The sequence below is a fragment of the Momordica charantia genome, assembly GCF_013281855.1.
Source record: "Momordica charantia cultivar OHB3-1 chromosome 4 unlocalized genomic scaffold, Mcharantia_2.0 BLBB01000004.1, whole genome shotgun sequence".
NCBI lineage: Eukaryota > Viridiplantae > Streptophyta > Magnoliopsida > Cucurbitales > Cucurbitaceae > Momordica > Momordica charantia.
Window position 1 is genome coordinate 6803246 of NW_028275162.1, and position 17612 is coordinate 6820857.

Here is a 17612-nt window from a genome sequence, read left to right on the forward strand (position 1 = left end):
CATAAAATGAGATTAATTAACAAAAAAAAACATGAATAAAATTGAAGGCATAATAATAAATATATATATTTATAGATAAACTATATTTTAAAAACAATAACATTCAATCATACCAATGTTTCAAATATTATAATGAAATTTATGCTAGTAACGTGAGAAATCGAATTTGTGGTGTTGCTGAATTTTTAATGCCGGAAACTTTAGTTGCTAGACGTCAAAAGAATCAATACTTACTAAAAGGGAAAATAGAAATGGATGAACCATGGAACTCAACTGGCCAACGAGAAATGAAAATATAGGCAACAAAAAAAAAGAGGCCAGAAACAAAAATGATGATGCCGACAACTCCATTGTCATCTTACCTCATTATGTCGGCAAATTCCCTCTCCTAATGCTCACTAGTGAATCTCAACGAGATTGAGAAAAATTTTGAATTTAAAAGGTAGTTAAATCCAACTAAAGATTGGAATGACGTATGGATAAATCTTTTTGTAATAAATTTTATTTTTTAGTAGAATATATATCTAAGTAAATTAATGATTATGGAAATAATTGATTTGAGGGTACCAAAAGGCTTAGAAAACAAATTTGGAATCTTAAATCTTTTACATTTAAATAAAAGTAATAATTATAATAAATATAAATGTTATAAATAAGAGTAAATTTGATATTAAAAAAAGTTTTAAATTCAAAAATCCAAACTATAAATTAAAAACCTCGAACCTTTGTGAAAATAAATTTCTAAAAGAGTCGGTTCAAGACATTATTTCTTGGTATGAGAGCAGAAACCCTAATTTGGAAGCATGTTTGGAAAATACACTTTATTATTTGTCTAGTCATTTAAAATATTTTTTATATTATGCGGAGGCTTATTATTGTGGAAAATTGTCCAGAATTAAATGAAGATGACAATGAAGCCTAGGCTTAGGGTCTAGGGTGTTATTATATATTTTTTTATTTTGAAAATATAAACTTGATTTATAATATGCAACCAATATAAATTCTATAATTATGCAATTGTATTTTAAATTTGAATAAAATTTAAATATCGTATCAATTTTAAAATAATAATAATTGGCACCAGTACAGCTAGAAAATTGTTGGTAGAAAATGTATGTCAATTATCGTGGAACTATGCCACTTTGGCACTGCTAGAAAATTGTTGACAATAAATATCAATATCGACCAAATGAAAACATCGATACTTTATTCGGTTATTGTCAATAACTTTCTACCTTCCTCGACAACTTATAGTGATGAATTTTTCAACAAGATTTTCACAAATGGCAACGGTTTGTTTCGTACGCAAAAATCAAATTTTTTTATTGTTGTATCCAACTGAGATATATATATATAGTAATGTTTTTTGTCAACACATTTAATAAAAAAGAAATATGTATATAATATAGGATTAACCTAATATAACACACATAAGATTGGATATTTCCACTATTACTTTATACTTTATAGACAATAATCTTTTTTGTTTCGTATCATTTTATAAAGACAGCTAATTTGGAAGTATTGGATCAGAAACTAACATGTTTTATTTAGTTTAAATCGGTTTTTATATGCTAAAAATATCTAATAGTCCCTGTGGTAGTTTTTTCTCAAATTGCTTCTCGATCTTTTAAAATTTCCAATTTTACCCTCAGTGTACCAATAATTTTCAATTAGGTCCTTCCCTAGAAAACATTGTTAATGTTTGTTAACAAAAAAAAAATTTGATAGATAATTAAATTACTATTTTATTAACATATTTGCACTCATGAATATGCCACTGAAATGCTACTTGATATATGAAAATTTAGTTTGTCCATCTGAACAGCTCGCAAACTCGAGCATAGCTCAACTAGCTAGTTTACTAAAAAAAGAAAAATCTACACAACTCATCAAAAGAGTCATTTTCTTCCAAGTGGCATGTTCAGATGACATGTTAATGTGTTTAAATATGTAAACAGAACGACGTTAACTTTTATTAACAAATTAAAAAAAATTATTAGGATTGAATTCAAAATTAATACATAAGAGTAAAATTGAGATTTTAAAAGATGTGACCAAATTGATTTAAAAAAACCTAAAAAAATTAGAGACTGGTGTATTTAATCTTTTTTTTTTATTATTATTAATCATTTAACAAAACCTCAAATCCAATATTGAGATGTGTAGGTTCAAACACTTATGAAGTAAATGATTAGGAGATGTATTACAGGCTTTGTTAAATGATTTATAGAGAATTAACAATAAAGACAAAACTATTTTTTTTTTACAGGAATAAATCAAAATTAAATATTTTAATGTTCAAAGACCAAAATAAAGTTAGAGAACTAAAATAGAATCTTTTAACTAATTTTTCAATAAACTTGAAGTTGTAGGTGACATCTTTTCTAGGAATATCACTATTTCAATAAAGAGATGGAATTTCGACCTTTGACTTATAAATAATGTTACTACGACGGTTTTTTTTTTTTTTTTTTAACGATTCCAATCCAAAATATTTTTTAGAAAACCAGAACCAAACAATATTATGTTGACATTTGCCACATGCTTTATTGATCCCAATCAAAAGTAGTTTTTGGAACACTAGAACAAAATAATGAACTTTTTATTAAAGAGCTTATAAAAGAAATGATTTTGACAGAGTACTTCTCACAAGATTTCATAATCCCAAACACACCCCTTAATAGAATTTTCTTTTCCATTTCACAAAAGCAGTAACTTTCCTAGAGAATCAATATAACTGTGGAATTATAAAAAGACAAGGCAGATATTGAATTTTCCCTTTCATGATATTGAATTTCTCCACCTTCTATGTGTCTTTCTGGCCTTCTCTCCTGTTGTTGGAACTTGGTCAGCTAATTCTTGGTTTTCCAATGGATTCATCTTGGCCAGTTTACTTAGTTTCTTCCATCCACTGCTCCATGATGATGTTTGTTTCTGCTTTAGGATCTTCTCAAACTGCCTCTGCAAATTCTCCATGTTGTTTTGGAGCTCGGTGTACTTCGTCTTCACGGTATCGAGTTCGAATTTCAGTGTGTTTATGTCTTTCTTAGCTGCTGTCCATCCTTCTTGGAATGATTGTGGTGTTCCTTCAAGGAGTGTTTTCCTGCTTGAGGCCATAGGCTGGTATTGGTGCTCGCTGGGTTCTTTGATTGCGGTGTTGGCTATGGCATTGTTTATCTTCATTTGCTCGGAGAAGAGGACTTGAACGACAACCCGTAAGGGAAGTCGTTCGTTTTGTGCAGCGTGCATACAGGCATCAACGGACAGCTTTTGGCAGTCCATCACACGGCATAACCGCTTCCTTTCGTGCTCGGATAGTGTTGGATGTGCCTGTTGGTTTGTTATAATAGGCAATGGACAAAAGGCAGAATGTCATTGTAACCGAGAAATTTTGAATCATTGTGGAACTTTATTGGGAACTCGAGATTGATAATCAAGTGAACTTTTCTGTAATTCTTACGTTTGGTTGTAATGAAACTTCCGCATACAAGCCCCTTTAACTTTTGCATCAAGTATATAAAGATTTCTTATGTATCCAAGTTTCTTTTGTTCCATATCAACTGTTATCCAGTTCAAATCATGTATATTTTCTCTACATTTCCTTTGTTTAGGGAGAATAAACAGTTAAAACACCAATGAAGCAGTTTAACCCAGACAGAAGTCAGTAAAAAGTCAACTTACTTTAAGATAGGAATCAACTGCTCGATATAGCCCGTCATCGCACGATCTTGCCGATTCAGGCAGAGCCTCAGCCAGAACCTGAAACTTTGTCAAGGAGAGATTTCTATCTCTGGCCACTTCTGTGAGATAGCTATCAACAAGCCTTGCCACTCGCATCTTCGCATTCTGGGCCAAACCAGCAGCCGTTTGAGATCCTTCTGAGACGCCTTTTCCCGAAAAGGACTGACTGCTAGGACTTGAATCCTCTGTTAGTTCTTGAATGAGGAAATGTTCCAAAATCCTCTGAACAAGATCAACATCATACATGGTCTCAGCTGAGTTATAAGAAGGAATGAGAAGATCTCTGAGGGTGGCCTGTTCAAACTGCATCCCCACCCTTTTCTCCAGTTCAGTAACCAAAGCAGGAGCCACCTTCAACGCGTTTGCCATTCTCAGAAGTTGCAGAAGGAAGCTACATGAGACACTATCCTTCTGTGGTGGAAGTATGCTGATCAGGCTCTCGATGATCATTCTCCGTTCTTTCGCCTCAGGCATCGAGATTTCGTCTTTTGGGTTGACCACAACCATATGAAGGCCACCATTCCAATTGTACGTGCTGCTACTGCCATTGCCATTGCTACAGTTTGTGGCATCAGTGCCTTCTCCATTCCCATCAGTTACTAGACCTGGAAGCCATTTAGATGCATAGTACATTATTGCAGCTCCAATCTGTTCAAATCTCATCCCTTTCACCTTTATAGCAGTGATGACTCTCACAAAGTGATCCATCCTCAGGATTGCTGCATCTTCAAACCACCAATCTGCAGGAACGGTATAGCTTCCACCAAGGCTCGGATCCTTCATTTCGGTCCATTTGGGGCTCGAAATGTCCTGAGGCTGAGGCTGAGGCTTCCCAGAATAAGACCATCTCACTCCTTTTGGGTTGGCACAGGCCTTCCAAGCTATGGAGTCACTACACCTTCTAACAATTTGAAGATTCTCGGCCCATGGCGAAAGATTCTCGCAGCTTTTCAACACTACAATTGAGTCACTCCAAGACGACAAGACGACGTAGCTCAAAAATGCTTCGGTTTTGAATATCAGGTTCCCTTCTTCAAAATCCTCCGTCATTTCAAGAAACTCTGCGGCACATCTGAGGCCGGAGATATTAGCTGCCGACAGATCAAGAGGAACGCCATAGCAGAACTTCGCTACCAGTAGAAAAGCCCCAGCCCCTCCAGGGAGGTCGTTCATTACAATCCTGCTCAAATCCGGATCCCTCGATTCATACACAAGTCTCGTCATCCTCCCACTCCGAGAAAAGAGAAGATACTTCCCAACACAAGGAGCAGAAAAAAAAAAGGTCAGAAAACTCAACTCCATAAAATACAGAGCTTCAGAGCAGAAAACAAAAATGGAGTACCTTGTGTAAATGGAAATCTACATCTTCAACTTGAACAAGAAGGTCACTATGAATATCAGTCCGAACATGCCTAAGCAAAACAAAGCATACAATTCAGAACCCCTGCATGATAACTCAATTCAAATTTGGAACAGACATTTCCACAAACACCTTATGAGCACTTCAACCAGAAATGCAAAGTGTGGGGAATTAATGAGAAAATGACCCAACAAAAAATGAGAAAACCAGCCTACAGAAGTACCATGAACGGCCTCTGAGCTCAAACCCATCAGTCTTGATGCAATGCTTGGTCGGACTGACGAGTCCATGCCCATATTCGCGTCCTCGAACGGACTCAGCCTCTGATTCCCACATGATCGGAAGGCAGAGGACCCTGGAAAAAAAGTTATCGTTGAAAATTTAGCAGAAAAGCGAGAGGAAACAAAGGGGGAAACGATTAGTCAGAGTAAGGAAGAGGCAGAGGACCTCAAAAACAGAGATATGAAGCCAAAAAAGAAGAATCCCCACATGGGTTGCTTGGATTTATCCGAGTTGAAATGTCGGCTTGAACAGTTGTCGAATTCGATTGATTTTGTTCACGGGATGTGAATTTGAGGGGGATTGGATACTGATTTTTGCGTTTTCTATTCTCTGATTCGGCCATGGATCTTCTCGGGTACAATTGCTGGATCTCCGGTGTTCTTTTTCTCACCATTTCAGATAAATTTTGGTACATTGTTTTGGGTATTCTTGGTCGTAGAAAATGAAGAATGAAACTATTTTTTTTCCATATAAGCTGCTGTTACAGGCTACGAACAAGAATCCAATTCGGAAGCTCTACGTAGAGATGGGTTCTAAACTTTGAAACTTGACGAAACAGAACAAGAGGAAAGCGATAAAAATCAACGTTTTTTAAAAAAAGAAAAAAAGAAAAAAAATTATTCATTTATAATTTAAAAAATAGTTTACATTTTCTTACTGTGTACTTTTCATTTAAATATTTTCATATTTAATTTTAGGATAATTTTGTCAATAAAGAGTTTTTTCTTACTCTTTCCCTTATTTTTTATTCATCAAAACTTTGAGTTTTTTTTTTCTCTTTCAGTATATTTATCTTCTTTAGTCAATGTCTTGTACTTTTTTATATTTTAGTTAGATTATTTGATTGAACATTCCAGTTTTTAGTATTTTTCGATGTAGTGTTAATAATTATTATTCTAAAGAATACTTGATTACCTACCATATATAAAAGTAATTTATTAAAAAAGAAGACTTAAAAAAGAGATGACATACTTACCTTTTTTTCATTTTCTTTTTCAATGATTCAAATAAGAAATCAAAATAAAATTTTATTTCCTTGGATGCATTATTATGTCTATGGAAAAAAAAGATGAAAAAACCATGAATATATGTTTTTTGAGAAAATTTTTTAAGTAATTTAAGTAAAAAAAAAAATTGATTTTCATATTTTTAAACATTAAAATAAAAATTATGAAATTTCATGTACACCGCATATTTCTTACCAACTACTGATTAAATTATACAAAATACTCTTTGGAACTTTTCCGTAAATTTCAATTATGCCAATGAGCTTTTAAAAGTAACATTTTTATCCTTAAATTTTAAAATTGCTTCAAAACAATCTTTCCTCTATTAAAATGAAAGTGAAAATGCACAGTAATTTGTAAAAATAGAGATACACACGAATACAAGTGACAAACCAAGTTTAAAAAGTTTCATTTTGACTTTTAATTGTTTAAATGTAACTAAACTATCGAAATGATGGAAATATAATTTGGTGACAAGGTTGGAAAAAAAACAAAGATAAATAGGAGAGTTAGTCACATTGAAAAATAATGTTATTTATTTTTTATTATTTTCTTTTTATGGGTGGGAGAGAAGCAAAATTTTAAATATTGATGTCGATGGATATATATCGAAGTCTAATTGCATAGAAATATCAATAAAATGTCAATGTTTCGTTGGGTAAATATACGATATGTATATGTAAACTAAATAACATTGTCAAACATATTACAATATAGGGTACGACACCATTATAAATTTTGACAACTTAATGGACACCAAAATTTAATGAAATATAGTCGATACATGTTTTAATAGCGTTGACTTGAAGACAATTATTCACTCTCCACAAATTGTTAGTAGACTACAACGATCGTCTAATTTTGCAAATCTTAGTATAAGTCAAACCTTAGAACGAATATTGATGGATAAACTTCTTACCTTTGAGGATGAAATTCGTCTTTATTTTTCAATCAATCTTTTTCTTTAACATTGTTCTCCTAGCTTATAGAGATCCACACTTTCCACTGACCTCACTCTTCCACAATTTTTCTCTTCACGAGCATATTGTTTCTCGTGAAAGTTTTATCTTTTTACCTCACTCTCCTTTGAATTTTTTTATGTTTAGTTTTTCCCATGGTATTCCGGAAGCTCCGTAGCATTGGTCCCGATAACCCCCAATTTATTACTTCTTCTCTACAAATAATCCCTACTCCTTCAACTCGTTCTAAAAAAATAGGATTTTGTGTAATAAGTTTTTGATATTTAGCAGCCCCTGTCAAAAAATAGTAGCAGAAATCCAAATATGCACAACCAATAGGGTTTTTGATCATTACTAATGCATGACCTTTCTAATAATGCATAGCTTCCCCATAATACAAAAGGGTTATTTTGAAACAATTTGGACGTTAAAAGAATAGAAATGAAAAAGTTTAGGAACATAATTGAAATTGACCTTAAAGTTTAGGGATATTTTGTATAGATTAACTTAAAATTTTACTTATGCCAACCAATCTGCATGACTCAATTGATTAACGTGTCTTTTAAAGTGTTTAGGGAAAACTGAAAGTTTTTTTTTTCTTTTATAAAAATTTAGTAGTGTTTGATTAAAATTTGGAAGATTACTTTCAACCCATTAAAATCAAAATTTAAACTTTTTTACAATCAAATGTAGTTTTCTAAACAAATGAAGCATGTAATTAGTTTTATCTTCCAAAAGTGATTACAAAATAAATGCTTTCACTCATATACAGTTTTTTCAAAAGACATCACAGCTTAAAACACACAAAAAGAAAGAAAGAGAGAGAAATACTACTATTTGTTTTAATATTGTTGATGGCGAGTTTTGGAGAGGTCCATGTGTCATTCATAATGGAACGAAACAGGTCTGAAGCAACTATCTTCCACTCTTATATAGTGCTCCATCTAATGGACTTGGACAATCAAGTTGTTAATTGGAGCAAAAATAGTTGAAAACACCTTAGGGAATTAGTAATATATATTTTTCACTAATTTGGTGCTGGTGGTTCTTCCTTTTTATAGGTGTCCATTGCCTATCAGGAAAAACGTTTCGTATGTGGAGCGTGCTCCTCATCGTACGAGATTCAGATGGACAGGTGAAGACATTCTCGATGCGCAGCAGTCACATTGTCATTTGTCAGTCTATCCTTTCTACAGACTGTCGTCTGCAAGTCACGATGCATCTCCCATACTGCATAGCATGCAATCCTTATCCTCTCTTGCTTCGTATGTTCCACGTCGTATGTGTTCCCCGTTCCAGTTGTCGCCCACCAGAATCTCACTCGTTGCTTGCTCAAATTTATTTCTCCCTAAACAAATATAACAACAACGCTTTTAAAAAGAATTGAGGGAAAGTATTTGTAATGAGAGCTTAATGAGAGATTGTATGAGTGTAAACATTATAAAAATAGAAAGAAGAAAAAATTAAAAAGAACCTCATCTCTCTTTGCCACACTTCTCTCCATAAAGCTATTTTTTCTTTCTACCACACTCTCCTTTCTAAAAATACTTATCTTCCTCTCTAAGGGTAGAGTGAAGAAAGGTTGGAGGTAGCAATTGTCCATTTTTTAGGACAACATATAGGGATGGGGGATCAAACTCACAACATCCATCTTGATGGGAGATATATATCAATTACCACTAAATTATATGATCACTTTAGCACAATTGTCCTTTTTAGGTTGTAAAATATCGTGTTAGAATCCATATAAATGAATTAAATTTACAACTGATCAGGTTAATCTTTTTGGTTGAGTGGAAGTTTATTCATTCTTAGAATGGTATAGTACAAGTGAGAGGAAGTGTTAGAATCCATATAAATAAATTAAATTTATCCAACCGATCAGTTTAATCTTTTGGGTTGAGTGGTGTTTGTTCATTCTTAAAAATCATATATACAAAATATATTATGATGCAAAAAAAAAATTTTAGAAATCAACTGGGCTCAAGACGGGATATGGAGACCCCAGAAAACCAGCGCAACAAGTAGATGACAGAGACCAACCCGAGGTTCATCACAAAAGCGACAACCAAAAGGGATTGTGGATATTTGTTAATTCTATATTTTGGTAAAATAAATACATCTTAATTGAAGTCTAATCCATAATGTCTCACCCTTGTTTCATCGAGACAATGGAACGATGACAATAGCTATTACATGATCTTATTTTATCGTAGGGTCTATTCATGCAATTTTAAAAATATTTGAAATATTTTTATTTAGTTACGAAGTTGTCGATTCATAATTATTTTTAGAGACAATTTCAAATCAAACAACCAATGTCTTTAAAATATTTCAATTTCAATTTAGTAATGAAGTTGTCAATTCATAATTATTTTAGAGACAATTTCAAATCAAACAACCAAAATCTTGAATTTTTAATATAGATCTAAGTACAGAAAAAGAAATGATGAAATTTCAATATTTGCGTCTCAGACAATAAATGACTATAATTGGTATATTATTATTATCTATATATGGGAGCTTAGAGCGACATGGCCATGTGATTTCAATGCCTTTTTTTTTTCCTCTTCTCCTTCTTTCTCGATAAATGAGTTCATACACGATGAATGTTGAACCATCGAACAAGTGTGACTGTATATAATCGTTGTCGAACTAATCATTAATACTTGTTCAGCAGCTACTTAACTGCAATCCCTGTCTCATGGCGTATCTCCCCCTAAAATCTTGAAGGTAATCGTTGAGGTGGACACACGATCCCGAAATGGTTATCTCTCATTCAAATACATACCAAGAAAGTAACAGAGGGAGTACCTGAATTTTGACTTGAGGACTTTACTCTCTAGAATCATATATGACAAAAACTTTGGAGTGTTGATTTCTTACTTTGCAGGAACATATTCAAGTGTTCTCGAAGAAATTAATGATTTTGGTCAATTTTTTGCTATAAAACAGGTTACATTCTTTTTTGTGTAATATATTGAATGATAGATAAAAGACTTATATCATTCTCTGCATGTTACTCTGTACATTTTGTAATGCTATTATGATTCTAACATTTTTTTTATCTGCTCTAATATGTGCAATAATTTGAAGGAAAAATATATAACTTTCACCCCAGAAAAATTGGATTCAGTGACAGATATAAATAGTGAAAAGTACTGAAAAAATTTAATTGTCACAAAACGGAGGGGCCCTCATGCTATATTATTCAAGGCCGAGACCAAGTCGATTCGAATTGGGCTTGTACGGGGGTCGGAGTTCAGGTTCTTGGCCATTGGATCGAGAATCCCTCTGTGCCGAGGTCTGGTCAGCTACGATCGGCCCGGGACGCTGGGCCCCAACCCACATACCTCTCTTTGGGTTCGCTCCTTCAACTCTATTTCCTCTTTTCGGTTGCTGAATTGAGCACACGATTCTAATAGCTATTTCCCCTTCCAAATAAAGACCCAAAAAATTATTCTCTGAGCTTAGGATCAGTGATCTTAATGTCTTAGGTGAGATTTTGGTTGAAACACCAATCAAGTTCTAAGTTTTTTTAGATGGAATATTAAACTTTCAAATAAGTGTCTTCTTCACTGTGATGAAGAATTGTTTTGTTTTCCAATCAATCGTATCAATCCTGATTCATTTACCTAATCAATGAATTGCAATAAATATCTATACAAACAAGGTCTAATTTAGATTTGAATCTTAATATAAATTCTTTTTTAATATAACAGAGTGAGGGCAGAGATTCGAACTATAAATGCCTAAATTAGTTAAACTATACTAAACCAAGATTGACGGATCTTAATATAAACTCAGGACTAAAATAACTTTTTTAAGCAAAATCCAGACACTAAGACAAAATTTCACAAGGGATTAAAACAAAACCAAAGTATAAAAGTCCAAAGAACCAAGATTTAAATCTATTTTCTACTGCTCTGCTTTTATGGGGTTACAGTTCTTCTGAATCAAAAGGGTGACAAAACTGTTGGCTTTCTCATTCAAGCCAGCTTCAACAAATGCATTTACAAGCCTATTACAGGCACAAATATCAAAATCTGTAGAACTTGCCTGTTTCCACTGATCAATAACTTCTCCAATTTCCTTCAAATCATCAAGCATCAGGTAACAAGAAATGACGCAAATGTAGTTTCTGCTTGTCATTTTTTGCTTTGTCATCCTTAATGATCTCCAGATCTGATCAATCTTGTCCTTGTTTCCCAGACCAGCATTCAAAATAATGAGAAGGTCGTAAGTTATCCATTCTCGCTGACTAATGCCACTCTCTGACTCGACTACAGAGTTCGACCCTGTCTGTAATAGGTGAGTGGATGTAATGTATATGTTGACGAGATCAATATATCTCGCCCAATCTTCATTTGAATTGGGATTGCGACTCATCTCGTCAAGAGTCTGTCGAACACCATCGATGTTTAAAGCTGCAGCCTGTGAGCTGATCCAAAGATTGTAAGTGAAAATGTCAGGATTCACCATCTTTTGCTTCAGGTCATCTACAATGGAGGATACCTTTTCTACTTGCCCAACGGACATGTATAAAGTCATCATCTCGTTGAATGGAAGGGCTGTGAGAGGTGTATCTGACTCCTTTATTTTTTCGTAAAGTGTTTCAGACTTTTCGGTCAATTTGGACCCGGCAAACGAGTGAAGAAGAGCGGTATACGTCTCACAAGTTCTGGCATCACTAGGTAGACCTTCGAAGTAGCGTTCAGCAGCATCGATACCAAATACTTTTGTCATCAAGTCTATGCGTATTGCAAAGTCAGAATCAGATAACTCAGACTCATTATTTGTCACCATCCATTCTAAAATCTGCAAGCAATAGAATCGTATTGGCAGTTAACAATTACGTGGTAAAATGTGGTGTAAATAGATGATCACCATTCATTGTAAGAAAAGAAGATGACATAAAAGCCCCTGATAAGCGTTCAACAGATCAACACAGAAACTATGATGATCCTTTTACCATTTCCTTTTCATTTACAATACAACATGGCCAACTTTCTCCTGAATGCAAGCATATAATTGTATAAAACTATAAATAATATATATGCAGCCAAATATCATTTGAATATTTAAATGTTAAGACTTCAACCGATTAGTGAGACTCCCAAAATATGCAGATTACATTCTCTATGGAATCACTCCAGACATGGAAATTACTCATTTTCTATTCAACAAAACTTTCAATGGATGGTCAATTTCAACATAGCCCGGGTTAAAGCATATGTCTCCGACAAAAAGGTCGTGAGTTCAAATCACCACTCCATATGTTATACTATAAAAAATAAAAATAATAAAGAAAAACTTTTGAATGGATCACCACTTTTGAATGGATCGCCCTTGGAATACTTTCTCTGCATTCGTGCCATTACAAAAAAATTGTTGAGTATATCAGTTATTGTTTTTTTTTAACCAGAAACAAAGAGTATATCAGTTAATGTTAAATTTGACTCTCTTCGTTTTTTTATCATATCCGTAAGTTGTTCTGCCTAGCTTATAAGCACCTCCAACTCTTGCGGGGGGGGGGGGGGGGGGGGAGGATGGGCTACAGCTGCAAAATCCAAGGCGAACAACGCTATAGTGTCTACTCTCTCCCTAGTTTCAAAAACTAAAGTAGCCAATAATTTCTCTTGTAATACTGAAATCAACTCCTAGTTTAGCCCCATGTAATTACAAACGCCAGATCAGTTAATCTATTGCAACAACAACAACAAAAATAAAATAAAAATAAAAAATAAAATAAAATAAAATAATAATAATAATAAATAAATAAATAAGTCTTCGCCATCCCTCCCCTAGTGTACTGGAATCCTTTCTACAGTTATGGGATTTTCTGGGAGAGGGTTAAATAGAACTCTAAGCATGTCAAATAGGAAATTTTCATAAATATTTTGTCTTCATCTGGTCATCCAGCTTCTACTGTGTACATAAAATTCCCAAAATTTTAAATCTCATTTAAAACAGTCTCTTCTTGGCTGTAGTTAATGTTTATAAAGGCTATTTGTGTTAGTGGTCGCACACATTGATGGTTGTGTTTCATTCAATAAGCTTGAGATTTGTTTTACTCATCAAGTTGCCTCTAGTAATAAGATGTCGTATTACCTTGATTGTCGTCAGTTGATATGGACATTCTGCTATGAAAGCATCTAAGTCACTAATGATGATAACTTTAGCCCTCCAACACAGGTGGCCACTGACTTTTCACCTTTACCAGCTAGTGATTCACATACTTCCTCACCATTCAATGGCTCCTTGTCTTTTACATTTCTTTCTTTGTTATCTATCCAAATGCCTATTTCTGTTCATAAACCTTAACAGAATCCAGACTCCAAGGCAGAAAAGTTTAAACCTAATTCTCCAGTCGATGGCTATGCCTCTTCGCCATTACTTTGTGAATGTGAACCCACCAATGCCTTACCTGCTCTTTGCTGATCCTAGTTGGAAGTCTACCATGGAAGAGGGTATAGTGTTCTCTTATGTAATAATTCATGGTTTCTTTTACCTATTCTACATTTTACGGTACAACTTTGTTGATAATAACTGGCTTTCCTAAAAAAGGAGTGGACCGAGCAGTTAATGTTGATGGTAGTGTCAGCAGACTTGAGGTCTTCTTGTCGTACATGGGTTTCAACAAATTCTTGTAGTCAAGTATTTTGACAACTTTAGCCCATCTATCGAGCCCTCGGCAAACAGTGTTTTATTTGCTCTTGATACTACTTTTAACTGGGAGATACAACAGCTATACTCAATAATTAACTTTAGAATGGTAATCGGAATGAACTAGTGCACACAAATGGGTGTTCGTTTTCTAGTTTCTAACAAAGAGTCTTTCTTGTAAAAGTTGCATAGATCTTTACATGGCTTGCATCAAACTTCACATCTTCGATTCAACAGGCTCAAATGTTTTGGTTTGTAGACATTCCTTCTTGTTCTAAAACCGAAATAAGATTAGAGATTATACTTACTGCACTCTAGAGGACTTAAATAACTAGACTAACAATATAACTAAGAATTATAAATACAAACCTTCCTCAACAGCGTTTCTACAGATCACGAGCACATGAGTTAAATTTCAAATTTTCTTTGTATTAGAATCTAGAAGGCAGCATAAATTTCACTCCAGCATTTCTCATTTGGCTGAAAATTTTCAAAGTATTAGTCCACTTTCACTTATATAATTTCTTGGCCTATTTATTTTGTTGCTGCCTCCTATCATCTGCAAGTATGGAACTATAAGCCAGCAAGCAAGAAGGAAATAAATAAAATCGTACCTCTTGAGCGTGCTTGTAACGCTGAAGCCTTCTGAGCTCTTTCGAGATATTCCGGAGCTCAGTGATCGTAACTTGATTGCCCTCGCTCGTCCATCTCAGGAGAACGTTGGTAGCGCTTCGCTTGGGCAATCTGAGGCGGAATATTCTACTCTTCAAGTCATCGGTTTCTTCAGAATTAACTGATTCCTCAAAAGATTGACTCCTCAGAGCTCCATAAGAGCAGTAATTCGACACGCTGGGTTCGTTGAGGACCGGGATCGATTTGAAATTTCGATTGATGAAGCCTCTATTCCTGAATTTTCTAGGGTTCAGATGGATTAACAAAAACTCTCAAAATTACGGAGAAAACGCTAGAGATTGGAAGGAATGCAGCCGTATTTCCTCATTTTCACGTTTAAAGTGAAACAAAGAATTAAGATTCCATTAAATTTGAATTAAACGCATTTCTCCATCTTCTCGGGAGAAGCAGAAGAAGAATAAAGTTGCGTAAAAGAAAACACAGGGGCTTACCGGCTGAAGGTGAGGAAGAGAGATCGAGAAGCCATGGATCGTCACTTGGTGGCCGGGTTCCCGATTTTGCTTGGGTTTCTTGATGAATCGGCGACAATCTGTCTATGGGACCACTTCAAAAAGTACGTGTCAACTAGGTCCTAGAAGCCAGTTTTATGCCACGAGACCTACTCAGCATAATTATGGGTGCTCAGTGTCACAATTGCACACTCACAGGGTTAGCATAGCGATCGTGCCATAAGTAAATCGACCAATTCAAAATAAGATTTTGACGATGGTACGATGGAACTATCTTGTAACCTTAAATAAGTCGGTCAATTCAAAATAAGATTGACGATGGCACGATGGGACTATCTTTTAACCTCAAGTAAGTCAGCCAATTCAAAATACGATTGACGATGGCACGATGAGACTATCTTGTAACCTCCACCCACGTATTAAGAAAACGTAAATTAGGTAAACTTTTATTTTAGCCACCAAGCTTTCTTGAACCTTTGCAATTTCATATTTGTTTGAGTTGCATGCAAAGAATATTGAGGTGGGATTGATCATCCTATTTTATGGAGTCTTCGACTCTTGAGACAATAACTTGTTCTTTGTCTCATGAAGTTTAATCTCAAGGCAATCTGTATTTAACCTAAACTTTATGATTGAAATCGAGTCGATTTTGAGATTTTAGTGTCTGTGAATTAGAGGTTCATATACCCATTCATATTCACTAGGGTTTTAACATCAATTATAGAAAACGTGGTCGGAGAAAATTTTTTGGAAACTGTTGGAAAACGTTTTAAAAAGCATGTTGCAGATTCTAAAACAATATAAAATAAACGACAGTTTGATAAGCATACACGTCAAAGTAGGAAGGATGGTAAATAATGCTTTGAAACAAGAGATGTTCCTGATTCTATCAGTACTTGTACACATAGGTAACTAACTGTGTTGGTGGATGATATTAATTTAATTTGAATTCTCCACATACCTCTTATTTGAACTAAAAAAGGAAAGAAAAACTGATGGATCAACATTTTAAAGCTTCTAGACTTGGGCTATTAACTTGAATAGCCACTTTTTTTTTACCATTATTCTTTCAAAAAATAGCCAATATTTTGAAAATGTTCATCAATTCATTAAAGAAGAAAGAAAAAAAAAATGTATATACTCATTTTTATGATTTCTTAACATAAGGATACACCCAAAAAAATCCATATAACACCATTTTCGTATTAAATGAAAAAGTTAATGGAAAAATAACCTACAATTATCATATTTTGAAAAATAAATATTTGAAAAAACATGGTTTTTTTTAAATGGTTTAAAAAATATTGTGTGCCCGTCTCAAACGCCTCACCGTTATAGTATATATAGGATAGTATATATTTACAATGTATTTTATCCAACATTGATAATGAAGTTGTTAATTTATATTTTAAAATTTAGATATATTAAAATGGATAAAAAATGTTAATATTGTATATTAAAATATATTTATAATATAACTATCCAACATACCAATAATTGTGTGTATATACAATGGAGATTTAATTAATAATCAATTTATGCACTTGTTCCCTCAATTAAAATTATTATAATAAAAAACTCACCATATGGGTTAATTAAGATCACATGCTAGATTTAGAAATTGAATATTAAACTTGATCCAATATTTGAAAGACCAATATCATTGGCTTAAGATATCTCGTACACTCCTTTGGATTTTGTGGATGCATGGGCCTTAAGCAATGGATCATAGTCGTTTTGTAAGTCCGCAGTTGTTCATCCCTAATCTCATAGGAGCGTCTAATTAGAAATCCTTGAAGGGTGACCGTGCGATTGAGTGGATGAAGTTGGGTGACGTCATCAAGCTACTTTCCTGACGATTAGACGGATGATGCTTGAAAATAATGCAGATCTATCTTTATTTTACTTTTGTAAATTAAAGTTATTAGTCAGTTTGTAATTATTTTGCTTTATTCTGTCTTATTTTAGTTGTTTTCATTCTAAGATAAGATTCCTTCAAGATAGGGGTCTTGTCGTATCTTGTCGGCCGCATCTTCTCTTTTACTTTCCAAATAGTTGATTTCTTTGAGATAAGACTGCCAGTTAGGATCTTGTCCTGTCTGTCATAAATCTTATCCTTATCTACTCTCATGTAATGTCTTATCAAGAGATTTATTCCTCACAAAAACTTCTATCTCCTTCCTTCTCTCTATGGAGTAATCTTCTTTTTGTGGAGAAAATGGGAAACACATAACCATTTAGTGGTATGCTATTAGCTTTTGAAATTGTAAGTCTAATTCATGTCTATTACTTTGTTAGTACAGTAAAGTAACAAGATATCCTATACTTACAATGTATCTTATCCAATATTGACAATCAAGTTGTTAGTTTATATTTTAATTTTTTTTAGTACAAGTGGTGATCGAAGTCACAACCTCTTAGTTGGAGATATATGTCAACTACCACTTGAACT

At 33.8% G+C, this 17612-nt stretch overlaps 2 protein-coding genes across 3 annotated transcripts; both read right to left on the minus strand.

The window, feature by feature from the left end:
• Positions 1-2584: 2584 nt before the first annotated feature.
• NPH3 (Phototropic-responsive NPH3 family protein) lies at positions 2585-5918 on the minus strand. Its single transcript, XM_022286209.2, has 5 exons — positions 5552-5918; positions 5328-5459; positions 5087-5156; positions 3685-4995; positions 2585-3333 (listed from the first exon to the last, which is right to left on the minus strand). Exons 1-5 carry the CDS (start codon positions 5593-5595, stop codon positions 2785-2787), a joined length of 2106 nt encoding a protein of 701 aa, XP_022141901.1. The 5' UTR covers positions 5596-5918; the 3' UTR covers positions 2585-2784.
• Positions 5919-11235: 5317 nt separating this feature from the next.
• On the minus strand, positions 11236-15297 carry LOC111012236 (pentatricopeptide repeat-containing protein At5g09450, mitochondrial). Of its 2 annotated transcripts, none has more exons than XM_022286309.2 (3): positions 15143-15297; positions 14633-14924; positions 11236-12170 (listed from the first exon to the last, which is right to left on the minus strand). In XM_022286309.2, the coding sequence occupies exons 1-3, from the start codon at positions 15175-15177 to the stop codon at positions 11271-11273; spliced, it is 1227 nt and encodes a 408-aa protein (XP_022142001.2). In that variant the 5' UTR covers positions 15178-15297; the 3' UTR covers positions 11236-11270. The 2 variants fall into 2 exon arrangements, with proteins under 2 accessions (XP_022142001.2, XP_022142000.2); XM_022286308.2 differs by having other exon boundaries at positions 14633-14933; positions 15143-15278.
• Positions 15298-17612: the final 2315 nt, after the last annotated feature.

Coding starts and splice junctions, on each gene's coding strand:
- NPH3 (XM_022286209.2), bottom strand. CDS start 5,595: ATGTGGGGATTCTTCTTTTTTGGCTTCATATCTCTGTTTTTGAG. Junction 5,460..5,551: donor TTCATATCTCTGTTTTTGAG/GTCCTCTGCCTC, acceptor CTTTTTTTCCAG/GGTCCTCTGCCTTCCGATCA. Junction 4,996..5,086: donor TAGATTTCCATTTACACAAG/GTACTCCATTTT, acceptor TGTGTTGGGAAG/TATCTTCTCTTTTCTCGGAG.
- LOC111012236 (XM_022286308.2), bottom strand. CDS start 15,177: ATGGCTTCTCGATCTCTCTTCCTCACCTTCAGCCG. Junction 14,934..15,142: donor CTCTTCCTCACCTTCAGCCG/GTAAGCCCCTGT, acceptor TCTGAACCCTAG/AAAATTCAGGAATAGAGGCT. Junction 12,171..14,632: donor GTTACAAGCACGCTCAAGAG/GTACGATTTTAT, acceptor TATTGCTTGCAG/ATTTTAGAATGGATGGTGAC.